The following is a 25,614-nucleotide window of genomic DNA, read 5'->3' as shown; positions in this document are numbered from 1 at the left end:
GTTCTTATTTAGGTTTCCTTCAATGATGAAATACAATGTGGAAGCAATCATTTCCTCCCAATCTTATATTTTAGACATTGTGTTGTTATAAACAGCAACAGAACCCTCACTAATAAGAGTTGATACCAGAAGTGGGATAATTCTATGGCAGACCATACCATGCATGTTGTTTGGAAGAAGACTGTGGAGGATTTTAGAATTTGGGGCTAAAAAAAGCATTGAGTGTTGAGTGATCATTGAAGTGTTCTCTAGGCACATGGAAGATAAGAATGTTGTGAGCACTGCAGATGACTGAGCTTGTGACATTTCAGAGAGAATCGAACATTTGACACAGCTTTTCTGTGATACAACTGTGCTATCTGGTCAGCTGGAGCTGAAGCATTGGCTGTGGTTAACCAGAGACCAGCACTATTGCAGTGAAACCTTCGTTTCACTGGAAGAATTGATGCTGGCCAACTGGAGTTGAGAAATTATCAGTGAAAATGAACAAAGCAGCAACGCTGAGCTGAACTGTTCAGGAACTGTTTTCAGGATGGTCAGCACACAAAAGTTGTGTTCCAGGGGCATCCAAGGTTGTATGTGGCAGTGTAAGAGTCATCACGTTACTGGTATAAAAGGCATGAATGCTTTATGATAAATATCTGGGGCTTGGAAATGTAAAAGGCCAGAAGAGGCCATCAAGATAGGTGTAGCTTCAGTGGCATTTGAAGACCCTGGTCTGAGAAAGAAGCTGGTAGCCACAGCAGCATAGATGAGCTTCCAGCCAATCAGGGTTGGCTCTAACAGAAGGCAGCTAAGCTTAGGAGTCCTGCACAGTCTCCAGTCCAGGGTTGCTGGGACTTGTGACTGGGACAACAATGGGTAGACCTGACGATGCACTCCACCCCATGGCACAGACATTACCAAAACCAGCACAGAACAGGAGATTGCTGTGGCAGCCAGCAGGAAACACAGAAGCTCACTATGGCCAGGCTGAATTCATACCCTGACTATAGCACCAGGGCAGCAAAGTCTCAGAGCACCAGTGTTACAAAAGGCAAACAACAGCAAGCAACCTAGAGGAATCTGCCACCAAGGAGGAGCACAGTGGGATGCAGTCCCTGTTTAAATCCCCTGTGCAAGAGGCTGGACTGCCACTACCTACAGACAAACAGGTGGAAATGCCTGTGAGCTGAAAGACAAGGTTAGGGCTAGTCACAGCATGTGAAGAGAAGCCAGAGACTGCCAAAGCAGCCAAACTCCTAACCAGTTAAAAAGGACTTACAAACAATGTTTTTATGCTAAAACAGAAAAGAGACTATTCCTGAAAGTTCATAGATTGATATAAATAGTTCTAAACTGATAAATTCAAAGAAAATAGACGCACACATATTAAGATGAAAGGCACAGTAACACAGAACTTATGGACTTTATATAATGCCATGCAAAATGGTTTAAAGATAAAACCAAAACAGGAGATAAATGACCTAACTTTAACTAATTATTAATTATAATTACTATTATACTGGTAATCCTTATTTTAACTCTGATAATCACATTGGCTTCTTATACCATCTCAAGGAAAGGGACTCTAGAGGGCCAGGATCCTGCCAGGCCTCAGAGGAACAGTACTGGGTGGGACAGAGAATGATGGTCCTTACATCATAGACGATAATGAACATCAAAGTATCTCCTTATATAATTTTCTTCAAATGTGGCACATTAGCTTCCCAACCAACCAACCCACCAACCAACCAACCAACCAAACAAACAAACTGCCCTGACTTCAACTGCAGACAGAATGCTGTCCCAAAATGGAGAAGAATGGTGCAGGGAAGGCAACTGCTGAGCTTGGTCAGCAATAGGTAAACAGCCCTTCATAATTCCTGCCTTACAAAAAAATTCTGTCAGGTATTCTGAATGAGAAGGATGGAGCTAGATGCTCCAATGTTATAGAGAAATTTTGGGTGATTCTCTAGGTAGCCAACAATCTCCTTCATCTCTATGATTTTGGAAGCTGCTTCCCTGAACATCCTTCATACTCAGGTAATATTTATCCCTTCTCAAGTCTCTGATATGATTGAAGACTGGATAGTTATAGCCTCAAATTAAGCTTAAGTTGTTTGAGATTTAAGAAAATGTTTTTAAGTATAAGAATATATTTTATATTGATAGTACAAGTTATGATAAAGATTGATTTAGGTACAAAACTCTGAACTCACCAAGATTGGATAAATAGTAGAATATTTTCTCCGTGGTTGCCAAATACATGTAGACTAGACATTGTGAATGTAAATCTTTTCTTATTGTTTCATGATAGCTATTATTGTATATAGTTTATCAAACTAAGAGAAATATCCTTTTATTGTAATAAAAGGGGGAAATGTTGGCATAATGTTATTATGTTATTATGCACTGTGTAAAGATTATCCTTGTATTAATCAAATGTTGATTTGTCTGCCCCCATATCTGTTTGCAATTCAAACATAGCATGGTAATGCTTTTTCCAAGTACCTCCTGTCTCAGTGTTGTACAAACATTGCTCCCCATTTATTCTCTGGTTTGTCAACAAAAACTGAGCATCCAATGACTGAGCAGAAAAGAGAATACGTGGATACTTCCGATTCCAGCAAGGAGACTGGTAGAGAGAAGAAGAGAGGATTCAACATGAGGAGAGAGTCCATAGCCACCAAGCGAACACACTTGGATGAGAGACAGCCAAATCAACACTAAAATGTAAGTGTCATGGGGATTTTGGCTGAGAGGTAGCCAGATTAGTTTAGATAATTAGAATATGTTAATAACTGTTCAGTTACAATATTTGAAATGTAAATAAATGATATAATTAATAAAAATAACTGCTAAGTTATTGTAGCATCAAGATTGTGATAATAAACTAATAGTCTATGTCTCAATTATTGGGGAGCTAACTGGGTTAGGGGAATAACTAACACTTTTACAATTGCAGTAATGGTTGTGGATAGGGGACATTTCCTAGGGTTGCAGCATTATTTAAGGAGCTATATCCAGTCAAAGTGTACTGATCAAATGAGTTTTTTCTTGAAACAAGGTACATGATCCAATTCCTCGTGGTTATCTCTGAGTAATGTAGCTCCAAATAGACACAGAAGGAATAGATATTATAATTATTAATAATAGTAGTTTAAAAAGCAGTCATGTGTTTGAGAGAAATATGGGTATGAAACTAAAAAATTGGATGGCAGAGAGTAGTATGGAAAAGACATAATTATAATCAGTAATCATGGTTGAAATGATCAAAAATTTAAAAGAATATATATTTTTAAATATGATTATCATAAATATTTCATAATTAACAATCATACTGCAACAATATAAATTCAATTTTTAAAAAAGAGTCAGATTTTACAAGTATCATAATGAAACCCATTGTTCTGTATGCTATACTAAAGGGCTGGTTTTTTTCTTTTTTTTTCTATTGGATATTTTATTTGTTTACATTTCAGATGCCATTCCCTTTCCCCATTCCCCCCCCCCCATTAATCCCCTATCCTATTCCTCTTCTTTCTTTTTGCTTTTATACTATTCTAATTACATTCAGGTATTAAGGTCAGTTCTAGTTTGAGGAACTAGCAATACAACAGATGCAAATAGTCAAGGAACAAGCAATACAATAAGCAAAATTCTGTGAACACTTCTGTGATCACTATTTCTATGGGCTTATCAGGATGGCCAAAATATCTGAGCCAACTCCCCCCACATACTAGCCCAAAGTCTTTTTTATGTCTGAAGCCTACTTCTTTGTTCTAGTCTAATGTCAAATTCCTGCCTGAAGCCCCCTTCCTTGTTCTTGGCCAATGTCATATTCCTGCCATTTACTTCTCCTTGACCCATGTCAAAGAGAAAGACAATAAGATTCAGTTTAGATAGTGAACCTCCTGCAAGCCAACTTATTTATCTTATCTTGTCTTATCTTATCTCTATCTATCTATCTATCTATCTATCTATCTATTATTTTTATATTATTTTGGTGTAAACAAAATCATATTGTATACTACAGTATGTCCTATCACAAAATGTCTGTTATTCAGCTGTGATGTGTCAGTTTTTTCTTCAAACTGACATAAAAAGACACATGTGGAAATCGGAAGACAACTTTGTGAACTTCTTTCACCTTTGTGTGTGTGTACTAAACTTAGAGTTCATGTGGCCTAATCTTAAAAATAAGAGCATATGTGTGTGTGTGTGTGTTTATGTGTGTGTGTGTATTATTCTACTAAAAGCTTTAGTGATAATGTCTTGTCAAAATAAACAGCAATTAGCTAAAAATTTCAATAATTATGTCCAAACAGTAAGAGGTTACTGATAATTATTGAGATGAGAAATGCTGAGGATACTAATCATAATAATTATTAATTTAGTTCAGAATTTGAGACATAATTAAATGTCATTGATTTTTTTTTTCTGAAACTGATTCTGTATCTTTTGGACACTTTCCATTTTAAACCTTTATATGTAACCTTCAAGAAATTTTATTTCCTGGTCTAGTGAATCCTGCTACTAGGTTTTCCTACTACAGTGAACCATATGATGAAACAACTGTTCTATTTTGAAGTAACTTTTCCAGCTAGTAATATCATTTAGTAGAATACTGAAAGTCATGGGGGCATGATTTGAAGAGAACGTAACTCTGTTGTTAGACAGTCTTTTGTAAGAGAAAATCTCAATCCCTGGATATGGGTACCTTAAAAATTTGGTATTTTCAGCTTATTTGTACTTTTATTTTATCACTATGATTTTCATTGAAATTTGCATCTGGCCAGATTAAGGCTGCTAAAGAAGCACACACATAATGAATTAAGAACCCGGAACTGTTGCTGCTGTTGCCAGGAGGCACAATGGTGTGACTGTTCTTGGGAGGTTCTGCCAACAACTGACCAATGCAGATGTGAATGCTCACCCAACCATCACATTGAGCTCAGGGACCTCAGTGGATGAGCTGGTGGAAGAACTGGAGGAGCATAGCGGGATTACAACCCCACAGAAAGAACAACATCAGCTAGCCAGACCTCACAGTGCTCCCATGGACTAGACCACCAACCAAGGACTGCATATGAAGGAATCCATGGCTCTAGGTAAATATGAAGCAGAGGATGGCCTTGTCTGACATCAGTGGGAGGGGAAGCCCTTGGTCCTGTGGAGTTTTGGTGCCCCAGTGTAGGGGGCTGCTGGAGCAGTGAGGCAAGAGTGGGTGAGTAGGTAAAAGATAACCCTCATAAAGGCAAAGGGGAAGGAAGAGAGGGCAGATATGGGACCGGATGTTTGGGAAGGGTTAACCGGGAAGTGGGATATCATTTGAGATGTGAAGGAATGGAATGCTTAATTTACAAAAAAGAAAAAATTAAAGAAAAATGAAAGAAGGTAAAAGAAGCATGCTTAATTCTATTCATCAGGTGTAAAACGTGGAGTGAATAGATAGATTAAAATGAGAAATATTTGTATGTTAATAATTTGAAACATATTTCCAGGAAAGGTAAAATCTAGAGATAAGCAATGGTATGTTAGTGCTTTGAACAAGATTTTGATAAAGCACAGAAGTAAGGTTAAACCAATTTTTGGGAAGCACTGCAAGTAAGGTAAAGCCACTACAACCAGCAGGCATGTCCTTGCTCTTCTGCGAGAGGAGATGATGGGCACACAGTAACAAAGCCTGTCTAGACTGCCAAAATGTGTGGACAAGAGATTTCCTGTTGAGTCACCCCTTTACAGTGACCTGCGCTAGGGATCCCCACCAAAGGTGTCAAATGTGAGAGATAAAGTTCAGACAGTGCTCTCCCTCTCCCTTGGCAGATGTTTGTGGCTGGCAAGGCAGATAGGAAAGCAGGGAGCTTGCTTGAAATAGCTTGGCTATACTGCAGCCCTCATAGAGAAATTTAGCCTGAGGGGAAAAGAAGTCTTGACAGCTTTAGAAGTTAGCAGGCTTTTGAAAAACCTGTCTTAAAGAATCTAGCAGCTCTTCCTGAAAAAAACAAAAACAAAAACAAAAACAAAAAAAAAAGCATAAGAAAGAAAACAGTTTGTTAACTGAAATTCACTAGAACTTACAAATATTGTACCCTGATGTCCAGACTTTGGTTGAGCTCTTGAAATAAAAAAGTGCATCTTACAAATAAACCTGTGGCATGAGCGGTATCTACAAAACAATTTGCTTTTGAAAATGCTAATAAGACTCCAGAAAAGGCAAAAAAAAAGTAGCCCCTTAAAACACACACACACTAACAACAACAACAAAACAGAAAGCAACTTGCATTCTTCAAAATACTTAAATTTACAAAGAAGTCACCTTTATGCTATGGCTGAGAAAGCCAATGGGGAAATTACCCATACAAGGGAAAAATAGTGACAATTTTACATTTGAAAAAGTTCCTGTCTTTGCCATTATTGGCCCTCCATAATGTCCCAAGACTGAACAATATTCCTGCTTATACAAGCACTACATTAAAAACTTTTTTACTCAATATAAAATCACTCAACAATTCAGTAATTCCTTACAAACCACAATGACAGGTTACTGTGGAAAGCTCCACAGATGTCTGAAACAACAAGTTGTATAAATAAGGACTATTTACATTAAACTGAAAAGAAAAAAAGAGAAAAAGAGGGAGGGAGGGAAGGAGGGAGGGAGGGAGGGAAGGAGGGAGGGAGGGAGGGAAGGAAGGAAGGAAGGAAGGAAGGAAGGAAGGAAGGAAGGAAGGAAAGAAATATGTGGTAGAAGATGACGTTACTACTGCACAATAGACTGGCACTTGACACTAAAGGGCAAAAGAATGGACCCCAAAGTTCTATTGGAAAGAAGTAATGACCAGAAATCGGCTTGGTGTAAACATAACTTTTACTAGCCAGTTAAAGGGATGAGATGAGAACCATACCCAAGGATCATAAATACATGCTTGTGCTGAGCCCATAATCTTTTAAATCTATCACTAGGCCTATATCTGGAAGCTTCTAGCCTTCATACTATCTACCCTATTCCTAAAGTGTTTCAGCTTCCTAGACTTACTGCTGAATAAGCTCACCCTTTCTTGTTCTTTCTGAACTCTGGCTGGCTGGTTCAACTCAGCTGTTCTAGCTCAAAACTCGTCTCCAAGCAAACAAATTCAAAATGGCTTCTTCTCAGCTTCAAACTATATCTGAAAACCTGTTCTAATCTTCTAGTTAGTTCTCATTCTCTGACTTGTTATGTCTTCAACTGCAAGCAGTCTCTGTAAAACCGTACAGATAAAACTTCATATCCTCTCCTTTTTTCATTTTCTTACCTGTTCTTGTTAAAGTTCCTATTTCTAACATCAGTTTCTCTGCCACTCAATTTAGATGTTATATGTTAACATGTCCGTTTCCTTCTACAAACTAACCTTGTCTACAGTGTTTGGGATTGTATGTGTTTACTAAGGCCGTGGCTGTATTCCAGCCAGAGTGATTAAAAGTGTGTCATTCCAGACAAAGCACATAGACTTAGAAGGTCTTTGGATGTGATCCCTTCCCAGAGAAGCCATATTGCTAAATTAAAATTCCTCTATAGCTTGGCCTATCCCTTGTGCATGTCAGCTTCCCTGAAGCTCTGGAATAGTCACTTTGGATCTAGTGGAAAAACATGATCCACATATGAAGCAGGGTCTTGATTAGAAAATAACCCAGTGATTTTTTTAGATAAGTCCAGTCAACCCACGTATTGCTCTAAACATTTGGAATTCCAGTGGGCTCCATACAACCTTTTATGGCAGCTCTAGCCCTATAATTTAGACAGCATTTATATGTCACACAGATTATGTGCATGGCATCAGCTCCATAAAATGAAAACTGATGCAATTCGAAGTTAATTGAACCCACCAACTGGGTATTTAAACCCACAGTGATAGCAATGATACAGTCTAATTCCATAACCAAAGATGCATAAATCTTTGGTTGATGAATAAACGGTTTCACTTCTAATACTGCCAACATTTATTCTCACTCAGACTTGAGGTGTCAATCTCTTTAACCTGTTAAAATATCACTTTTGGAGGATGTGTGTCTAGGGGAAGCATAACAGCTGTTCTGGTCTTCTTTCCTTATATTTTACAGTCTGGGGTCCAGCATAACAGTAAACTGCCCCAGGACAAAATGTGAAGTTTCATTCTGAACATCTTCAGAAAAATAAAAGGCAACAATATAGGGAGAGGAGGAAGCCCTGCGTGAGAAAAGTTCTGACAAAATGTGCATTGTTAACCATTGACACAGCTGTGTCAAGGACTCAAGTTCCATGGGACATTGGCAAAGCCAGCTCTCCATGTGGATTCGGCTGAAGATGTGTACACAACAAACCCTGCTTAAGATTTCCACTATTAGTGCTAATAATAATTAATCTTGGTTTGAAAAGACTAGCAACTGCTGCTTCTTCCTCCCCATGTTTAAAGCCTGAGACTGCTTTCCTACAAAAAATTAGTACCTAGACTAGCTAACCCCCACTTTACCCTGGTTGTGTGTGTATTAAGAAAAATGAGAGCCTTGTGTTTAGAGATTGGAAAACACCTACCTGGTCCATGCTTTTAAAGTGTGTCTCTGTGTCTGTCATTACTTTATTCCCTTCCTGCCTCAAGGCAGTGTTCCAAGACTCAGTCTGTGGAGGTCAAGCAGAGCTCATGGAGTGAATAAACAGATCATGATAATTTCTCCTCTAAAGTAACATACAATCTCAAACCAAGTTCAGTCATCAGGCAATGACTACAATGTATTTCATTCTAAGATGTGTATTTATTGTTTATTTGTGAATATTTTCTCCAAACAATATTCACAGGTAGAAGTCGGCTTCATTCTTGTTTTTCATCTATACAACATAAACATTTTTATGCAAGATAAATGACATTTTAATTTATCTGGTCTATTTTGACATGGTGTACTTCTTACTATGAGATGCCTGGAGGATAAAAATGTGTTATTTTTCCTTTATATGTCTATGACTTAGCACTGTTTAGGGTAGCAAAATAAATTTGTATTTAATGTAAAAAGAATAAGTAAAACCAAATAACCAGTTAATGGTTATGTAATTTAAAATTTTGTATATACTTCTATGTGATATATTAACACTGTCTATTTTATATTTATATATAAATGTCTTAGATGAGTTTTGCATCTGAACACATAGACAACCTTTGTTTTATAAAATATCTTATATAAGATGCTACATTCTTGGGTTAGTAACTCAGCGCAATATTGCAGGCAAGTTTGTGTGTTTACAAAACCATATTCATTTTAGTGACTTCATAATTTCTCATAATATAAATTTAATAGTTTATTGATTTAGTCATCAGTGAAATCATTATTCTCAACTCTTTACACTAGTAACATTTGAGACAGACAAAAAATGAAGAAAGGGCAGAAGAAAGAAGAAAGTACAAGCACAGACACCAATTGTAAAACATTCATGGGACTTTGAAATTGTTAACAAAGGTAAAGCCAACCTCTTTCGAAGTCAGGTTTGTGCATGCTTGTAATTTTTGTGCTCAAAATGGCCATGCAGAAAGATTATACTTTCATACATGGGTGTTGGTGTGCTTGTAATTTTAATGTCAAGAGGCAGAAACAGGAAGGGGATCATTTCAAGTTCCAGGCAGGCCTGGTCTGTATAATGAGGACAGACAAGTGGAAGAAAGACCCTGTCTTAAAACAAAACAAAAATAAAAGTAATAATAAAATTAACAGAAATGCAAAAATATGGAATGTGTCCTTACTCAGGCTTTCTATTGCAGTAGGAAAAATTGAATATAACATATACAAAATATGAACTGGAAGTATTCCACTGTCTGAATTTAGGGTAGTTAAAAGTATTTTTTATAACTAAATGTAATAAAGTCTGCTAACAGACTAAAGTATTCAAATTATCACAAATGGTATATTCTATTGTTTCTGTCGTCAAATTTCAGTTTTAATACTAATGAATCCAATCTCATTACATCCTTAGCCCTAAAAGCATTACATTACCTTCCAAAGGGATCAGATGAGGTGCAACCTACTGGCCACTTTGCTATTACACTTGCTTTATTATACAAGGTAATCTTAACTGCTTCTTTCTGATTAAAATTTCTTATCTAGGGTTGTTTGACTTTCTCTTTTCCCAAACTTGCTGATTTCTTATCTGCCACAGACTCATTAATATTTCTCTTCTCAGTATGGATTTTTCTTTTTTTCTCTTTCTTTCTCTCTCTCTCTCTCTCTCTCTCTCTCTCTCTCTCTCTCTCTCTCTTTCTTTTCCTTTTCTTTTCTTTTATGTTTTTCTAAATTAAACAGTTTAACCAAAAATATCATGGAAAAGACAGGATTTATGTGGCTTACACATTCATGTCCCAGTCAATCACTGAGCAAAGCAATAACAAGAGTTCGTGTGGTAACCAAAGCAGACAGATGGACAAATATTGACTACTAGCTCGCATCCTTTGGCCTCCTAAGCTACCCATTTTCTACAGCTCAGGGTCCCCTTGCCCAAGGGTAACAATGCTCACAGTGTACCGTGCAGATCCACATCATTAATTATAGAAGTGTCCCCTGCCCAAGATGTGCCTGCAGGTTGATGTGATGTAATGGAGTCAGTTCTTCAGAGAGTATTTTCTCTCTCAAGAGAGTATAGTTGCTGTCAAGTTGACAGAAACTAACCAGCCCTCTCATTTAACACCTGATTTGCTAGTGGTGTCTCCTCTGCCCCTTAGGTACCCTTTGAAAGGCTGCAGCAGGCACTTACACATTTACCATTTAAAGAGTGTGCATAGTTTCCAGTTCTCATTTCTGTGTCTTGGTAGGATTCTTGAGAATCTCCCTGGAAATGTGACACACAAATTGACATCGATGGCTTCCTTTGTCTGTGCTTATAATGGACTGCAAAAGAGAGGCACAATTTCTAATACAACTCTTTCCACAAATAAAAAAAGAGAATTCATTGATCCCCCACAGAAAACATCAAGCACTCAGAAAATCCAATCCACTTAAAAGAATTAAGTTTGTATATTTTCAGGAAACCCTTTTCATTTGTGAAAAGGACAATATTCTGAAACTACTTTGCAAACACTTTAATTAACGGATTTACACTGACTCATTATTTTCCTATCTTATTTCTTGCTTGCCTTTCTCTTGACTTCTCACTAAAAAAGCTGTGAAATGTGAGTTCACCTGGAGGCAAGTGGTTTTCTTAAGCTATTCAAATAAACATTTCTAAGGAATTTTTTTTAGCTAAAATTATTTTTCTTAAAATTTTATTAACTTATTTTTGTCATGTGTTAAAGGTTTAAAAGATTGATTGCATAAGATATTGTTTTGTTCTTTCCATCTTTGAATAAAACACAAATTTTGTGGATTCAACAACAAATAATATCTCTCATAGATATGGAAGTAGAGACGTACAAAATTAAGGCGTCCAAAATTTTGTGTTCAAAAGAGTTACTTGTTCATTTACAGATGGCTATCTTCAATTTGTGTCCTCATATGACAATATAATGAGAAATTTCTCTGTATTTATTCCTAAAGGTGATGTATCCATCCTTGAAAGCATCTATGACCCCATCACCATCCCAAGAGGCCATTCACAAATCATATTATATAAAGACTGAAATTTTAACATATGAACTAGAGATATATATTCAGTTTATAATAAAAAAGATGTCTATTTTAAAATCCATTCTCCTCCATCTGAAAGCTTTGAACTATCTAACCCAGGAATGGGATGGCTATTATCCAGTAAGATGCTGAATTACAGAAGGGTAGTTTACCTATTTCAATAATATTCTGTTTTGGTATTTTTCAACAGGCCTCTACTTTCTACCTATCATATAAATGTGTCAAACACTAATTTCAGATATATGGCCTTTTTTCACACTTCTTACCTCAACAAATGATACAGATGACCACTTGGTTTCATAGTTCATAAATCATCCCTTTTATCCTTTCTACATATCTAACCCATCTTTAGCCTTTTATAACCATACTCCAAAGATAACACCAGTATATTAATATTTGTTGTTTGTAGTACCAAAAGTTTCATCTAAGATCTACTATTATAATCCCTAGAAAACTGTGTAAGATTTCATAGTGAACCCCAAACAGAATATAGCTATAGTGTTCTTGAGAAGATAATGCAAGAAATGTAGACTTAAAGCAAAAATATGCCAACCTCAGTAGAAAGAAGTTTCATAGTCATTTCTTAGAGTAAATGAAAATTTATACCCCCAAAACTTTTGCCTCAGGTGTTTCCTATTATAAGCCATCTTTTGTTGTTTTTGCTGTTTTTTCTCTTTGTGGACACTGAAAATGAGAAAAGTAGAGTGAAAAATAAAGCTTCTTAATGCAATTCAAAAAAGAAAATATGTTTTTTCGATATTACCAAATAAATATACATTATTGTGTGGAGATTAGTAAATATCCTTAATGAGAACTTTAGCCAATGTACTATCATTGATATTATTAGGAAAAAAAAAATCCTCTCTGTGTGCTTAAGAGCTAGCTTTCAAGATGTTTCTTAAAGGGTACATACAATCAGAATTCAACATGAAATGTCAAAAGAGACCATGGAACTTGCCCTGACAGTGCTTAAGCCATCTAAGAAGTCATGTTTTGGCAAAAGTTAAAATGATGGGATGGTATTCTTGCTTTGTCTCTACAGTAAATGACGCTGTTAAAGAAATGATCAAACAGTGATTTCAGAGTCACTGAGGCAATAAAATGAACTTTATCATCTTCCCTGACAGCCAGTGAACTACACTAAAATCAAATCTACATCTTATTTCTTGAAGTGCTCAGGATATGAGTTGAAACAGAGCCCTTGAAACTCAGCCTGGTGCACAAGGTTATTTCTCTAATATTTCAAAATTTTTGAGAGACAAATCAATGTTAGAGCAACTGTTAAAATATTTATTCTGTCTATTCAATGATATAAGCAGTATAGATGTCAATTTTCATTTCTCTTATTTTAAGCAACTCCCACCATATGATGGTGGTAATAACTCTCACATTTGTGGTTAAGTATAAGTGTTTAATTTAACTTTGCTTTTAATATTAAAAACATATGTGCCATGTGCCAGATGCTTCCCATTCCTTTGAAAGTGTGCTGACACAAGTCTTTTTACTTTGTTTTCCTCCTTTCTGCACCCCTACTGTGTTTATTTATGCAAATGTGAGGAGAAGCACTGGGGTCTTCACTGGTCCCAAAAAGAACAGGGTTAGAGGCTATGTCAGCAATGAGACAGAAGTCCCGGCACTGAAGGGTTCCATAAAACCTTGGAGCCACACCAACCATGGCGTTCCCATGGTCAGCTTTTTGTGAAACTAAAATGTATATTTGTCTTTTTTTTAGTGATAGTTTTATTTTGGTACTTTCAATACTTGATCCCAAATTAAATAAGGTATAGGTGTGACAAAGATGATATTAAGATGGTGCTATTCTGTTTGTGTGTCACAAGCTGTTAAAGGTCATTGACTAAATATAGACATATAAAATATGATTGATACAGTTACTTTGGTGTATTTTATATAAGTATTGATTTTTAATAGTTTGATTTTCAAAAAGGATTGAAATCTTAACATTGTTAGACAGATATGGAAAATAATTTAGAGTGCCACTACTGTGTCTATTGATTGTTAAAGACAATTAGGCAACGTTTGTTGGTTATTGTAATTAAACATCTGCACAAAATGTAATCTAAAATCCAGAAGAAAACAAAAAAAGATTCACGCGTATTTGTGGCTTTGTGCTTATGTTATAGGGGAGAAGGTGTAAGGAACCCTTTGTTGAAATTGTGCTGGGGACGATCAGTGTTAATGATAACTGTATTCAAAGACAGTTCTAACTAGTGAAGTATCCATTCTCCAGCACTTTATTAACTCAGTAGAAAGAAGGGAAAGAGGGAGAAAGGACAGAAATGGGGAGATAGATAAATTTAAAGTCATTGTTTGCTGTAACATCAGTATAAGTGTGGTGTCAGTGAAATGTTGCACAAGAAAGATCTTTGAAAGCTCAATATTCCTGCTATTAAATTACATCACACTTCACCAAGAAGAAAATAAAACCTGAAGATAATGATCACTATGTTCTCATTAAAAAGAAAAAAAAAATTCTTTCCCCTGAAGGGTTTTTGAAAGCAGAACAGAGCCAATATATATTTTACAAACAGTACTTTCTTATTTCTTCATGATCCCCATGCACTGTGGAATTCATCTGAATTTTGTTTCTTATTTATTGTTCAATTTTATGTCTTCCCTATTTGCTACTGAAGGTTACTTTATAAAGTCTTTCAAATATACAACTTAATGAGTACTTCAGGTTCCAGTTTTAGTGTTCACCATGAGCAATGTTCAAAACAATTCAGGGAAACAGCCTTTTATTACCTACTGTCATTTAAAGATAAACCAGGCCTCCATTATTAGAGGAAATTGGATGTCTTTTTCAATCAGATATGGAGACAATATAATTCTTGAAGGTAAATAACATTTAACTAAATAAAAAGTATACATACAATTAAAATATAATTTTCCAAGTAAAACAGTTGCATGTTCTCTAAACATAAAATAGAAATATTGAAATTAAAATGATATTTAGCAGGTATTTAAATATATATTTAATTAAACATAATACTCTAGTATGTCTAATAAATTAATTAGTTATACTTATTCAGCATTTATTTGGTGACAAATACTATATTAAGGCATGCTAATAGAATTGTGTTCATTTCCCAGAGAAGCACTTGAACATATTTTTATTTTGGCTTTGGAGAACAAATGAACTAATGCTAGAATGATTTTAAAGGGAGAAATGAAGATATCAAAAAACAACCATAATTAACAAACACAATAATAATTTAATATAGTTTTCAGAAACAATTTATAATAGCTATGTTTTTTCCTAATAGGGTATAGTAGTCCAAGATTGTGAGAGATATCATTGAATTTATTAAGATGTGATTTTGTTAAGCAAAAAATTATCAGTAATTTTCTTAACAATAATAAACTGTCAACATTAGGAAAAGATGGCTCAAAAATTTATTCTATTCAGAAAAAGCATAAAATGTTTACTTTTCATCTCATCTGAAACTGTTAGGATTATTTTCCTATACACTCTTGCTAGCATTTAAACATTAGGTTCAAATTAAATGTCTTAATAATTAATACAAATATCTTGATTGTTTTCTTGCCTTTCATATATATTCATATATACATAAAGAAAATGTACATATGTATAATTGTTATGTATACACAAACATATATATGTACACACATATACATATATATACATATATATGTATATTAGACTATATATACATATATTCATATACATGTACATTTTAAAGTCTGACCATTTAGAAATAAACAACCTGTTGGTGTGCTCTTCTTTCTAAGACAGAACAATAAGCTATTTCTCCCAGGGTGAAAGGTAGGGGGTTGCAGATCATGTACCTACATGACTTCAAGTGAGAGCTCCCTTCCTGACCCATGACCTCTGGGTGCCCATTTTTCCTTCACAGTGCCATTCCTCTATGCACACTCACACACGGCACTGAAAACAGAACAAGCTCTCTGTTTTGTTGTTTTGTTTTTAAGAATCTTATTGATCCACACGTCTTCCTCTATGATTTCATTCAACACTAAGTTTCTCTGTAGATCTATCATCTCCATAGAAAATCACAGTGGAAATTAAGGCTTTGTTATTAATAGTTGAAGGGACTATTTTATTTGTATTTTTATTGTTATGACAAAAGGATTTGTTTCACTTACAGTTGCACATTACAGATCCTGAAGCTGATGCTGAGACCATGGTGGGATGCTAGTTATTGGCATGCTTACCACTTACACTCTTAGAGAACCCAGGATGTTAACCATTAACTCAGTGGTGGTACAACTCACAGTTGACTGAGTCATCTTACATCTATCACTAATTAGTAAAATGTTCTATGTCCTTGCCTATATCCTGATAATATGGAAATATTTTCTCCATTGAGCCACTTGTATCAGATGACTCTAGCTTTTTTAGTTGGCATAAAACTAAAAAGGATACCCTATATAAATTATATTGTGTACCAAAAATTGGCTTTAAAAATAGTTGTTCATTGTCTTATGATAGGACTTACCAACTAAAAATACTGCAGAAAATAAAACTGTATTTTCTATACCAGATTACTATTTAATTATTTGATATTTTTAGGTTAATGAAGATAAATGTATTCTAAATTAACTAACTTCATAGCATTCATTTGGTAATATTTTATATATATTTATGTACATAAGTACATTGTGTTACAAATTAAAATATAAAGTATTTATCCAAATTTATTGTTCTGATATATCCTCTATGAACATAATTTATAAACACTGGAATGAGGAATTGTCATTGGGGGCTGACTCTGATACACATAACCTTCTGTCAGCAGACAGGTCCAGGCTAGAGGAGAGAGAGGGCTGAGCAGGATGGTAAGTGTTTAGGCCCAAAGAAATACACCGGGCCAGGAGTCTTGTCAAGCAGGAACTCAAATTTAATGTAACAACTTCTTGTTTATATAAACTCAGATCATAGGGAGGAGGGGTTTTGAAGGGATGAGATGATGTAGGGGGTGGCGAGGGTGATGGAGGGTATGGGGTGACTGACAGGGCCAATGGCAAAGCTCTACATCAGCAACAGCTGAGCAGAGGCAGGGCTAAACAAGTTCTGTTGAGTCACTCCAGGATGGAAGTGACTAAGACAGGTCTCAAACTTGAGCCTGGCTCGGGTTTGTCCTCAAGGCCCAAGCCAGGGCTGAAATGTGGCTCAACAACCTTCTTACTACACATATTACCATTTAAAGAAATTAGCCTTAACATTGTGGATCTAAGGGCTATTTAACAGAAAAGTAATATTGTTGGTTTTAATGGAACGGTGAAAAATATTTCAGCCAAGTACAAGCATTATTGGTAGCAGCATTTGCAGCAAGCAAAAAAACTTAATAAACTATTCTCAAGATGACAATAATATTGAGAAAGCATTTTGTTTTGCTTAGAAATTGGTTTAGTTCTTTCATAGGAAGTGAAACTTATTTGTCACATACAGTAATGGGAAGGTAAGCAGATATTTGACTGCAAAGAATATGGATTCTTTAACCAGAAAAGGAGGCATGTATAACACATTAGGTATGGGAAAAAATAGTAATAGAAATGTTATTGTTGACTTTATAGTTCCAATTCTTTGAATTCCCTATAACTTAACAAAAAGCTTCAGATCATAACAGTTCAAAAATTAATAATGGCTGTATAAACAATATTGATAGTGCAAATTAAATATCAGTTTAGTTTATTTTATCTGATCACAATACTTCACAAAATTGGCGAGTATATATTTCAAGCTATCACTGAGGTTTCTATGTAGCAAATCAGATGGACAAAGCTATTGTATACTTGATCCATGTTGGAAGATATTTGGAGTCAACAAATAGTTGGTGAAAATTACACCCAAGTTCAAAACACTTATTTGCAAAATAGTTCATAATTAGATGATTCAAATTCTTACTAACTCCACAGAGATCTGGTAAAGATGAAGGATTTTGTGTTTAATATTCAGTGGTATTATTTTTTTAGACAATGAAAATTGTGTCAGGTGGGTCCTTTGTAAGGGAAGGTAATTACAGGAACATGGATTTGATTTTTCCATCAAGCTCTTTTCTGTCTTGCCAGAGATTCATGATCAAAAAACTAGGATCATAGACTGAAATCTCTAAAACAGTTTACTACAATAAATTTTTTTCTCCTCTAAGTTGGCCTCTCAGTCATTTTGGTCATTGTAACACAAAAGAAAACCAATAACACTTGTCTAAAGCTATGTGTGGATGCTGCAATGAAAATGTTGTAGTAAAAATCAATTAAATATAGTTTTAAATCAAATAATATGGGCATGTGGCAAACATTACAAACATGACCTGCATAGGTATGGTGGTAAATCTAAGTTGGGCAATCAAGAAATGACTGAAGTATGTATACAAAAGTTGAGATTGGACAGAGCAGTGTGTTTGAGAAGCAAGTATATGATGTAAAATGGGCACCTTTATTATAGAGCACTGGATGAGGAACTAGGTACTATAGACAGCTGACTGAACAAATGCATATGCTATATACTGATAAGGGATGAACTGAGTTACCTAATCTTGATAGAGGAGTCTCTGTAGAGGCTTAATCTCAGCTGCAGCCAACTTGCAGGAGGAGATTGTGGCTGATACTTTCTGAAGATATTCTCATCTTTACTTCGACAGAAAAATGCCTTGCCATTCTCCTAGGACTGAGTTGCGCAACTTTGCCATATCCATGAGTCTGAGGCACTGGTGTTCTTGACATGGCCGTGTTCATGTCAAGAATACTCACTTATACAAGAGTAAAGCAGTATACTTTCTGGATGTTTTAAAACATATTCAGTTTATTTAATATTTCTATGCACTTATTTATTTCTATGTTTTAATGTTTTAAATTTTATTTATTTATATTCTGTACATCTGGGAGTAATACTCAAAGCCCTTCCCCCTTCTCAGAGAAAAAGGGGAGGGGTTTTGTTTTTACACATTTAAATGAGCCGATTTTTATTGTGTAATTTTATCTTTAAAATATAAAGAACCAACCAGAGATCATTTCCATGACTTTTTGTCTTTCTTTCTATTTTTTTTTTATATTGGGGATTCTAATATAATTATAACACTCCTTCCTTTCTTTTCCTCCCTCCAAACTTTTCCAAATAACCAATCACCCACCTCACTGTTCTCCCTCCTGGTATTCCCCTCACACACTCACACAGTCCTTCACCCACTCCTCCTCTTTTGAGAGACTAAAGAACCATTTCTCCCAGCCCTCCGATTCCAGATATCCCCCAGCCCTGGTACATCAAGTCTCTACAGGGCTAGGCACATCCTCTTCCACGGAGGCCACACAAGGCAGCCCAACTAGGGGAACAGATTCCACAGACAAGGGAAAGCTTTAGGAGCAACTTCCACTCCAGTTGTTGAACTACCCACATGAAGACCAAATTGAACATCTGCTAAATATGTTCAGGGTGCCTAGGCCCAGACGGTGTATGCTGCTTGGTTTGTAGTTCTGACTCTCATTGGCCTCAAGTGTCCATGTTAGTTGACTCTGTTGGTATTCTGTGGAGTTCCTATCCCCTTCTGGGTTTTCAGTTCTTCACCCAACTATTCTGTAAGAGTCCCTGAGTTCCATCTAATGTTTGCTGTGGTTCTCTGCAACTATTTCGCTCAGCTGATGGGTGCAGGCTCTCAGAGGACCAATATACTAAACTCCTGACTGCCAGCATAAACGAGTATCATTAATAGTGTCAAAGATTAGTGCTTGCCCATAGACTGGATCTCAAGTAGGGTAAGTTATAGCTTGGCCATTCCCTTAGTTTCTGTTCCATCTCTCATTCTTACAGTTATAGAAAACAAGATAAATTTTGCATCAAAAGTTCTGTGGGTGGGATGGTGTTTCTCTAGCCACACTGGGGTTCATGCCTGGCTACAGGAGGTAGCCTCTTCAGGTTCAATACCCCCCCATACTGTGAGTCTCATCTAAAGTCATCCCCATTGATTCCAAGGATCCTCCCTCATCCCAGGTCTCTGGCACTTCCTTGAGATGCCCCCCTCTCAAAGAGGATCAAAGACTTCATTGTAATTCCAAATACACTAAATCTAATGGAATAAACAGTTTGGAATAGTTGTGAACTCACTGGTACAGGAGACAGCTTCTTCAATAAAACACCAGTGGCTCAGGCTCTATAATCAACAATTTATAAATGGGACCTCATGAAACTGAAAAGCTTCTGTAAGGCAAACGATACTGTCAATAGGACAAAATGGCAGCCTACATATTGGAAAAAGATCTTCACCAACTCTACATGTGACAGAGGGCTAATATCTAAAATATTTTAAGAATTTAAGTTAGAAACTAACAACTCAAATAAACCAATTAAAAACAGAGTACAGAAAATTCTCAGTAGAGAAATGTTGAATGATAAAGAAGCAAATGTTCAATTGCCTTAGTCATCAGGGAAATGCAAATCAAAAGGACACTGAGATTCCACCTTACATCCTTCAGAATTCCTAGGATCAAAATCTCAAGGGAAAGCACAGGCTGGCAAGGATGTGGAACAAGGGGAACACACAGCCATTGCTGGCAGGAATGGAAATTTGTGCAACTGCTCTGGAAATCAATTTGACAGCCTCTCAGAAAATTGGGAATAGTTCTACCTCAAGACCCAGCTATACCACTCCTGGGCATATTCCCAAAAGATACACCACTATATCACAGAGACACTTGCTCAACTATGTTTATAGCAGCTTTATTTGTAATACCCAGAAACCAATGTTAATATCCCTCAACTGAACAATGGATAAGAAAAGTTGTTCATCTACACAATGAAATACTATTCCACTATTTAAAACCAAAACATCATTCATTTTGCAGGCAAATGGTTAGAACTTAGGAATATCATCCTTAGTGAGGTAACCTAGACCCCCAAAACATGAATGGTTTGTTCTCGCCTATAAATGAATATTAGACATGAAATGCAGGATACCCATGCTACACTTCCCAGACCCAAAGAAGTTAAACAAGAAAGGCCCAAGTGAGGAAGCTTTAATCTCACTAAGAAAGGGGAACAAAAATTATCAGAGGGAGATGGAGTGAGGGAACTGGATGGGAGAGGGGATGGGGTTATGAATGGGGTGTGTGTGCTGTGATATTCCTGACATCTATAAGGTTACTATATCTGGAAGGCACTAATGGGGTCATTGTCAGTTGTGGTGGCAGAAGTTGTGATGGCAAAAGTTGTAATTGCTGAGGCTAAAGTAGTCACTTTTAGTTAATATTTACTCTTCTTAAACCATTTGCTATTATAAGGTTAAATGTTGTGGGTTTCTTAAAATTAATTCTTGTTATATAGCAGTGGAGAATTAGGTAAAGAATTTATTGCTAGTGTTTTCTTCTCTAGTGAGACAGTCAGGAGCCTGTCATTGGCCAGGCTTTTTAACTCTTTGTAAACCAGAGAAAAAAGAAAAGAAAAAATTAAGAAACTCATTTACATAGACAATGCACACAGACACATTTACATTCATACACACATATATTTGCCTGGGTCCAAACATCTGTTTCATGCTCTCCACAAGTATCTGAGCATACTTTTTGCATGAATGTCTACACAATAGACAGAGATATACCCTTGCTAGAAAGATGGATGGGGGGCACCCCTCCCACCCAAGGCAACAACTTTATTTCTTTTCTCTGTCCTATTTATGTATAAATGTTCCATAGAAAATTACCTCACATACCAAATGGTACACAAAATGGAAGGATATTGTTATTAACGTAAAATAGCATTCCATTCTATATGTTCATTATAAGTTCAAAGCAAGAGTTTCATACAGCCTTGCCTGTGGTTTCATCCTTTGACCTGATGTAAAATGAACATTTTTTCTTGATCAAAAATTTGTACCAAGTTTATTTCTCCTTTTAGTGTAATTATGAAGCTCATTGTATTGTATTTTTATGCAGCTTTTGCTTACTATTATGAACAGTGGGCACATTCTATTCTTGATTTTAGCTTTATTACATCTTTCTAGCCAATAACTAAAATCATCCTTAAAACATTCTTTCTAAGATTGTTTGAATCAAATCAGGGATCCAATAAAATCATTAATTCATCTAAACAGGATTAATTCATGAAAGTTTATCTTTACGTAGATCTGCAGGAAGACTGCTCAATAAGGTGAGCTAATGCCCAGGAATCCTTAGACTATATGAGTGAAGGAAAAGCATATCAACTGTATCAAGCCATTCTGAGTTGAAGTCTTTTGGGACCTTGCCTCTTAGAGTTCACCCATCTTAGGCCATGGGAAAAGGTGGGTTAGTTCTAGGAAGACTACCTGCTAACCTTATCCTTTCTTAGATGGATTATGACAGAAGATGTTCAGGAACAGGTATGTCAAGAGAAAGGAGAGAGAGCCAGTACATAAAGAAAATGAATGTAGATCATTTTCTTTTGAATTTTTGTTTTATCAAAATTTTGTTGGCAGAAAAATACATATGTGAAAGCTAAAGTTACTTGCTACTTGTATAAACAATGTACTTTATTTGATTACTTCTTATCAATTCCTTCTAAAAGTCACACTATGATATTTTAAGTAATATTACAATGGTAAGAATTATTGTAAATTTATGTATTTCTGATGTATATGGGAACAGAAGTACATGCATTTTTGTGTTATAACATATTTATGGAGGTCAGAGGACAACTTCTGGTGTATGTCCTAACACCTTGCTTGAGATAAGTCTTCTTCTGTTTATCCTTGAATGAGGCCAAACTAGTTGGTTCTGGAGTTTCTGAAGATTCTCCTGTCTCTCATACCTGAATGTAGATAGAAGTCCTGATATACAGATGTGAAATATCACATCTGGTTTTGAATAGGTCCTGGCAATCTCATCTGCGACCTTAATACTTACATTGCAAGTAATTTACCCACTAAGCCATCAGATGGGTTTCTACTACTAGGGAACAAATAATGCATGGTGACCACTCAAAAGTAGTGAATTTGTATCAGAGGAAGTAACAGGAAAAAGGGAACTCACAACATTAAAAAATATATTAGTACATTTTATGCAAATACACACATGTAGAAATATACACAAACCCATACATACATACATACATACATACATACATACAATGTACACATATACACTTACACACATATATACACACACTTACACAAACACACACATACACATACACACACTAAACAAGTCAATACCCTCATCAAATTTTCTAAAAATTAAATGAAAGAAGACACACTTATAAAAGCAAATGCTCTATCATTTATTAACTATCTTCATAATTTACATGAACATATATTAATGATGTTACATAAAAGTTCCACATTTTGCTCTGGAACACTTACAAACATTTGGTTTAAAATAATGTGTGTATCAATGTAAGATGTTTGAAAATGGGGAGTGCAAATCTGTAGTCAGTCATCGTTCTAGTTGTTATTATAACCATCCCAATTTAATGAGTTGGAAATTTTGTCTCAAAATTCTAAGTTTTGTTTTTAAGAACAAAATTCTAAGGGACGTCAGCATGCAGCAGGTATATCAACATTCAGAATAACTAGCATCCATGCTTATACTGAACTCTGTACAAGACAAATGCCCAGAGCTGTAGTGAATCTTTGGCTCAGTGTGTTGACAATGTAAAGCGATGGGGCAAGCTTTATGAAAAGGCTTTTTTTGTTTGCCAGTTCCAGACTGATGACATAGTTGTAATAAAATCCAATCATAATATTGGATACAATATGCAGCCTTGATTAGCAGGGCAGTCGGTTTTCTGAATGCAAGAGACAGTCATCTGTCTCTCTAATTGTTTTCATAGCTGAGGAAAATGAGAAAGAAGCACATTTGTCTCAACAAAACATTCTGCATCTTGGTATCATCACTTTAGAGTAGAAAAGCATAAAATCATTCAGATTTTGTGAGATGAAATAGTATAACTTCTACTCTTGGCAGCCTCTTGGGTATCCTCACAGATTATAAGAACAACTGAGTGGTTAGTCATTAAGTAACTATCTATATCACAATTATGTGTCCCTTTTGATAAACCCGCCTTTGGTAACTCTAGTTATTGTATGCTACAATGCAAAACACTATCAATAACCATTCCTGAACTAATTAACTATTGGCCAGATGTTGTGTCTGATGTTTTTTTTTTTTTTTTCTATAATTCTGTTTGATCTTTTACTGCTTTTGGCATGAGCAGGTAAGTTTATAAAAATCCTGTTCCTGAGAAGTTCTTGTCTCAGGAAGTTCTTTCTCATTCTTAACACATGATATAAAACAACCACAGTAGCAAAGAAAATTCCTCCAAACACTATATAAATCCATCAAGGTTGCTTGATGACAACTACACAGGCACCTGCTCTCCCAATATTCAGAGAAGCCATCTGTTGAAAAAAGATGAAACAGAGGACAAAGGTTACTGTCATTGAACTGTACATAGGTTATAGTATACTTTAAAATAGTATACATGAAAGCCATGCATAAATGTGCTTACATTATCCCATTACAACCACAGAAAGTACAATGCAAGAAAATTACTGAAAATTCTACTCAAAAAAGCAATTACATTTATATTAAGATAATAAGACATGCTATAACTCAAAAATTTCTAACAAAAGAAGTAGGGTTTGAGTGAAATGAATTTGAAGTAGAAAAGTTTTCAACAATGTTTTTTTTTTCTTGAACATATTTGTTATGTTTCAATAGAATAGTTATGATAGTGTTATCACTGTCAAGTTATTTCCAGAGATACCATATTGAATTCAAAGTATTATTTATTCATTTTAGGCACAGACAACTCACAAAACGTATCTTCATAAATAGTTCATAATTATAAAATTGCTACACTGCTTATTAATGTAAGCACGGAGAGTTTACAATATAAAGCTTGAATATAAACACTGTTAGACACATTAAGCATATTTCAAAATTGTTTTAATTAAATGTGTATTTGAGGTAATCTATAGATTTATAACTGGGTTATGTTTTTGTATATGGTTTTCTTAGAATATCAGGTATATAGGAAATGGTAGTACATCATTTCAAATTAGAAAATAACAAACCCAAAGATAAATAGTTACAATCAAACATCTTTATATGATTTACATTAAATTATTTACTGAGAAACAATATTTTTAAAACTTCTAAATATGAAAATGAAATTCTTTGTTCCCTATGAATTATTTTACATTATTTTATATTATTGTGTGTAATAAATACATTATTTTAAATGTATTTATTACTGATCATCATCCCCCAGAATATTTAAAAATAAAACCTCATGTAATTTCTTTTATCTTTTCATGTAACAAATTATTTGCAAAAACAAATTTAATGTACAATTGATTTTCTTAAAGATAATTGCCTAAAATGTGAAGAGGAAGAGGATATACATCAATGATCTACTTTGTTTCTGAAGAACACTTAATAAACTATATTACATTTCATATCATATATATATATGGCCATCTTCATATTAATCATATGACAAATAAGTGAGTTGAGTCTCAAGGAACACTGCAAGTCCCACATGAGAAAAGCCAAGTGAAGGGGTTGACTGACTTTCATCATCTAAATATATTCAAGTGTCATCTAATGTCATTTTTATAAAAGGCATTTTTCAAAATGTGAGGAATCTGGGCCAGATTCCACTCATTGTACATGAACTCCAGAAAGAAAAAAACCCTGTTGATGATGGTTCAAAGAAATGAAAAGAAAGAAACTGAATGAGAAAAGGAGAACAGTTGATCATACATTTTTAAAGTCTCCCCAATGCTCTTTGACACATATTTCATATGTGAAGTGCTGTGCACAACGCCATAAATAGTTGGAGGACCTTTACTTATTATCTATATGTATTTATGTTTCTATATATTGATTTCAGTATTTTATAGGGGCAATAAGCTTTCTCTTTTATGATAAATACGTGAGTTCCCTAGTGTTTTGTTGTTGTTGTATTCGTTTTGTATACTTTTTTTCTGTGAATTAATTCCTGACTCTCACTCAGAAGAAAAAATAAAATAGACATTGGGAGTG

The 25,614-nt window shown here is 35.2% G+C and overlaps 1 protein-coding gene across 1 annotated transcript in view; it reads right to left on the bottom strand.

Moving 5' to 3' along the window:
- Positions 1–22,821: 22,821 nt before the first annotated feature.
- Klhl1 (kelch like family member 1) overlaps positions 22,822–25,614 on the bottom strand; it is a 356,587-nt gene continuing 353,794 nt past the window's right edge. The window contains exon 11 of the mRNA XM_034498949.2: positions 22,822–23,963. Coding sequence (XP_034354840.1) covers positions 23,904–23,963 — 60 coding nt within the window. The 3' untranslated portion in view covers positions 22,822–23,903. The remainder of the gene's footprint in view (positions 23,964–25,614) is intronic.

This window comes from Arvicanthis niloticus, chromosome 3 (assembly GCF_011762505.2).
Source record: "Arvicanthis niloticus isolate mArvNil1 chromosome 3, mArvNil1.pat.X, whole genome shotgun sequence".
NCBI classification, from domain to species: domain Eukaryota; kingdom Metazoa; phylum Chordata; class Mammalia; order Rodentia; family Muridae; genus Arvicanthis; species Arvicanthis niloticus.
Note: the sequence above shows the minus strand (reverse complement) of the source record. Positions and strands in the feature narration are given on the sequence as shown.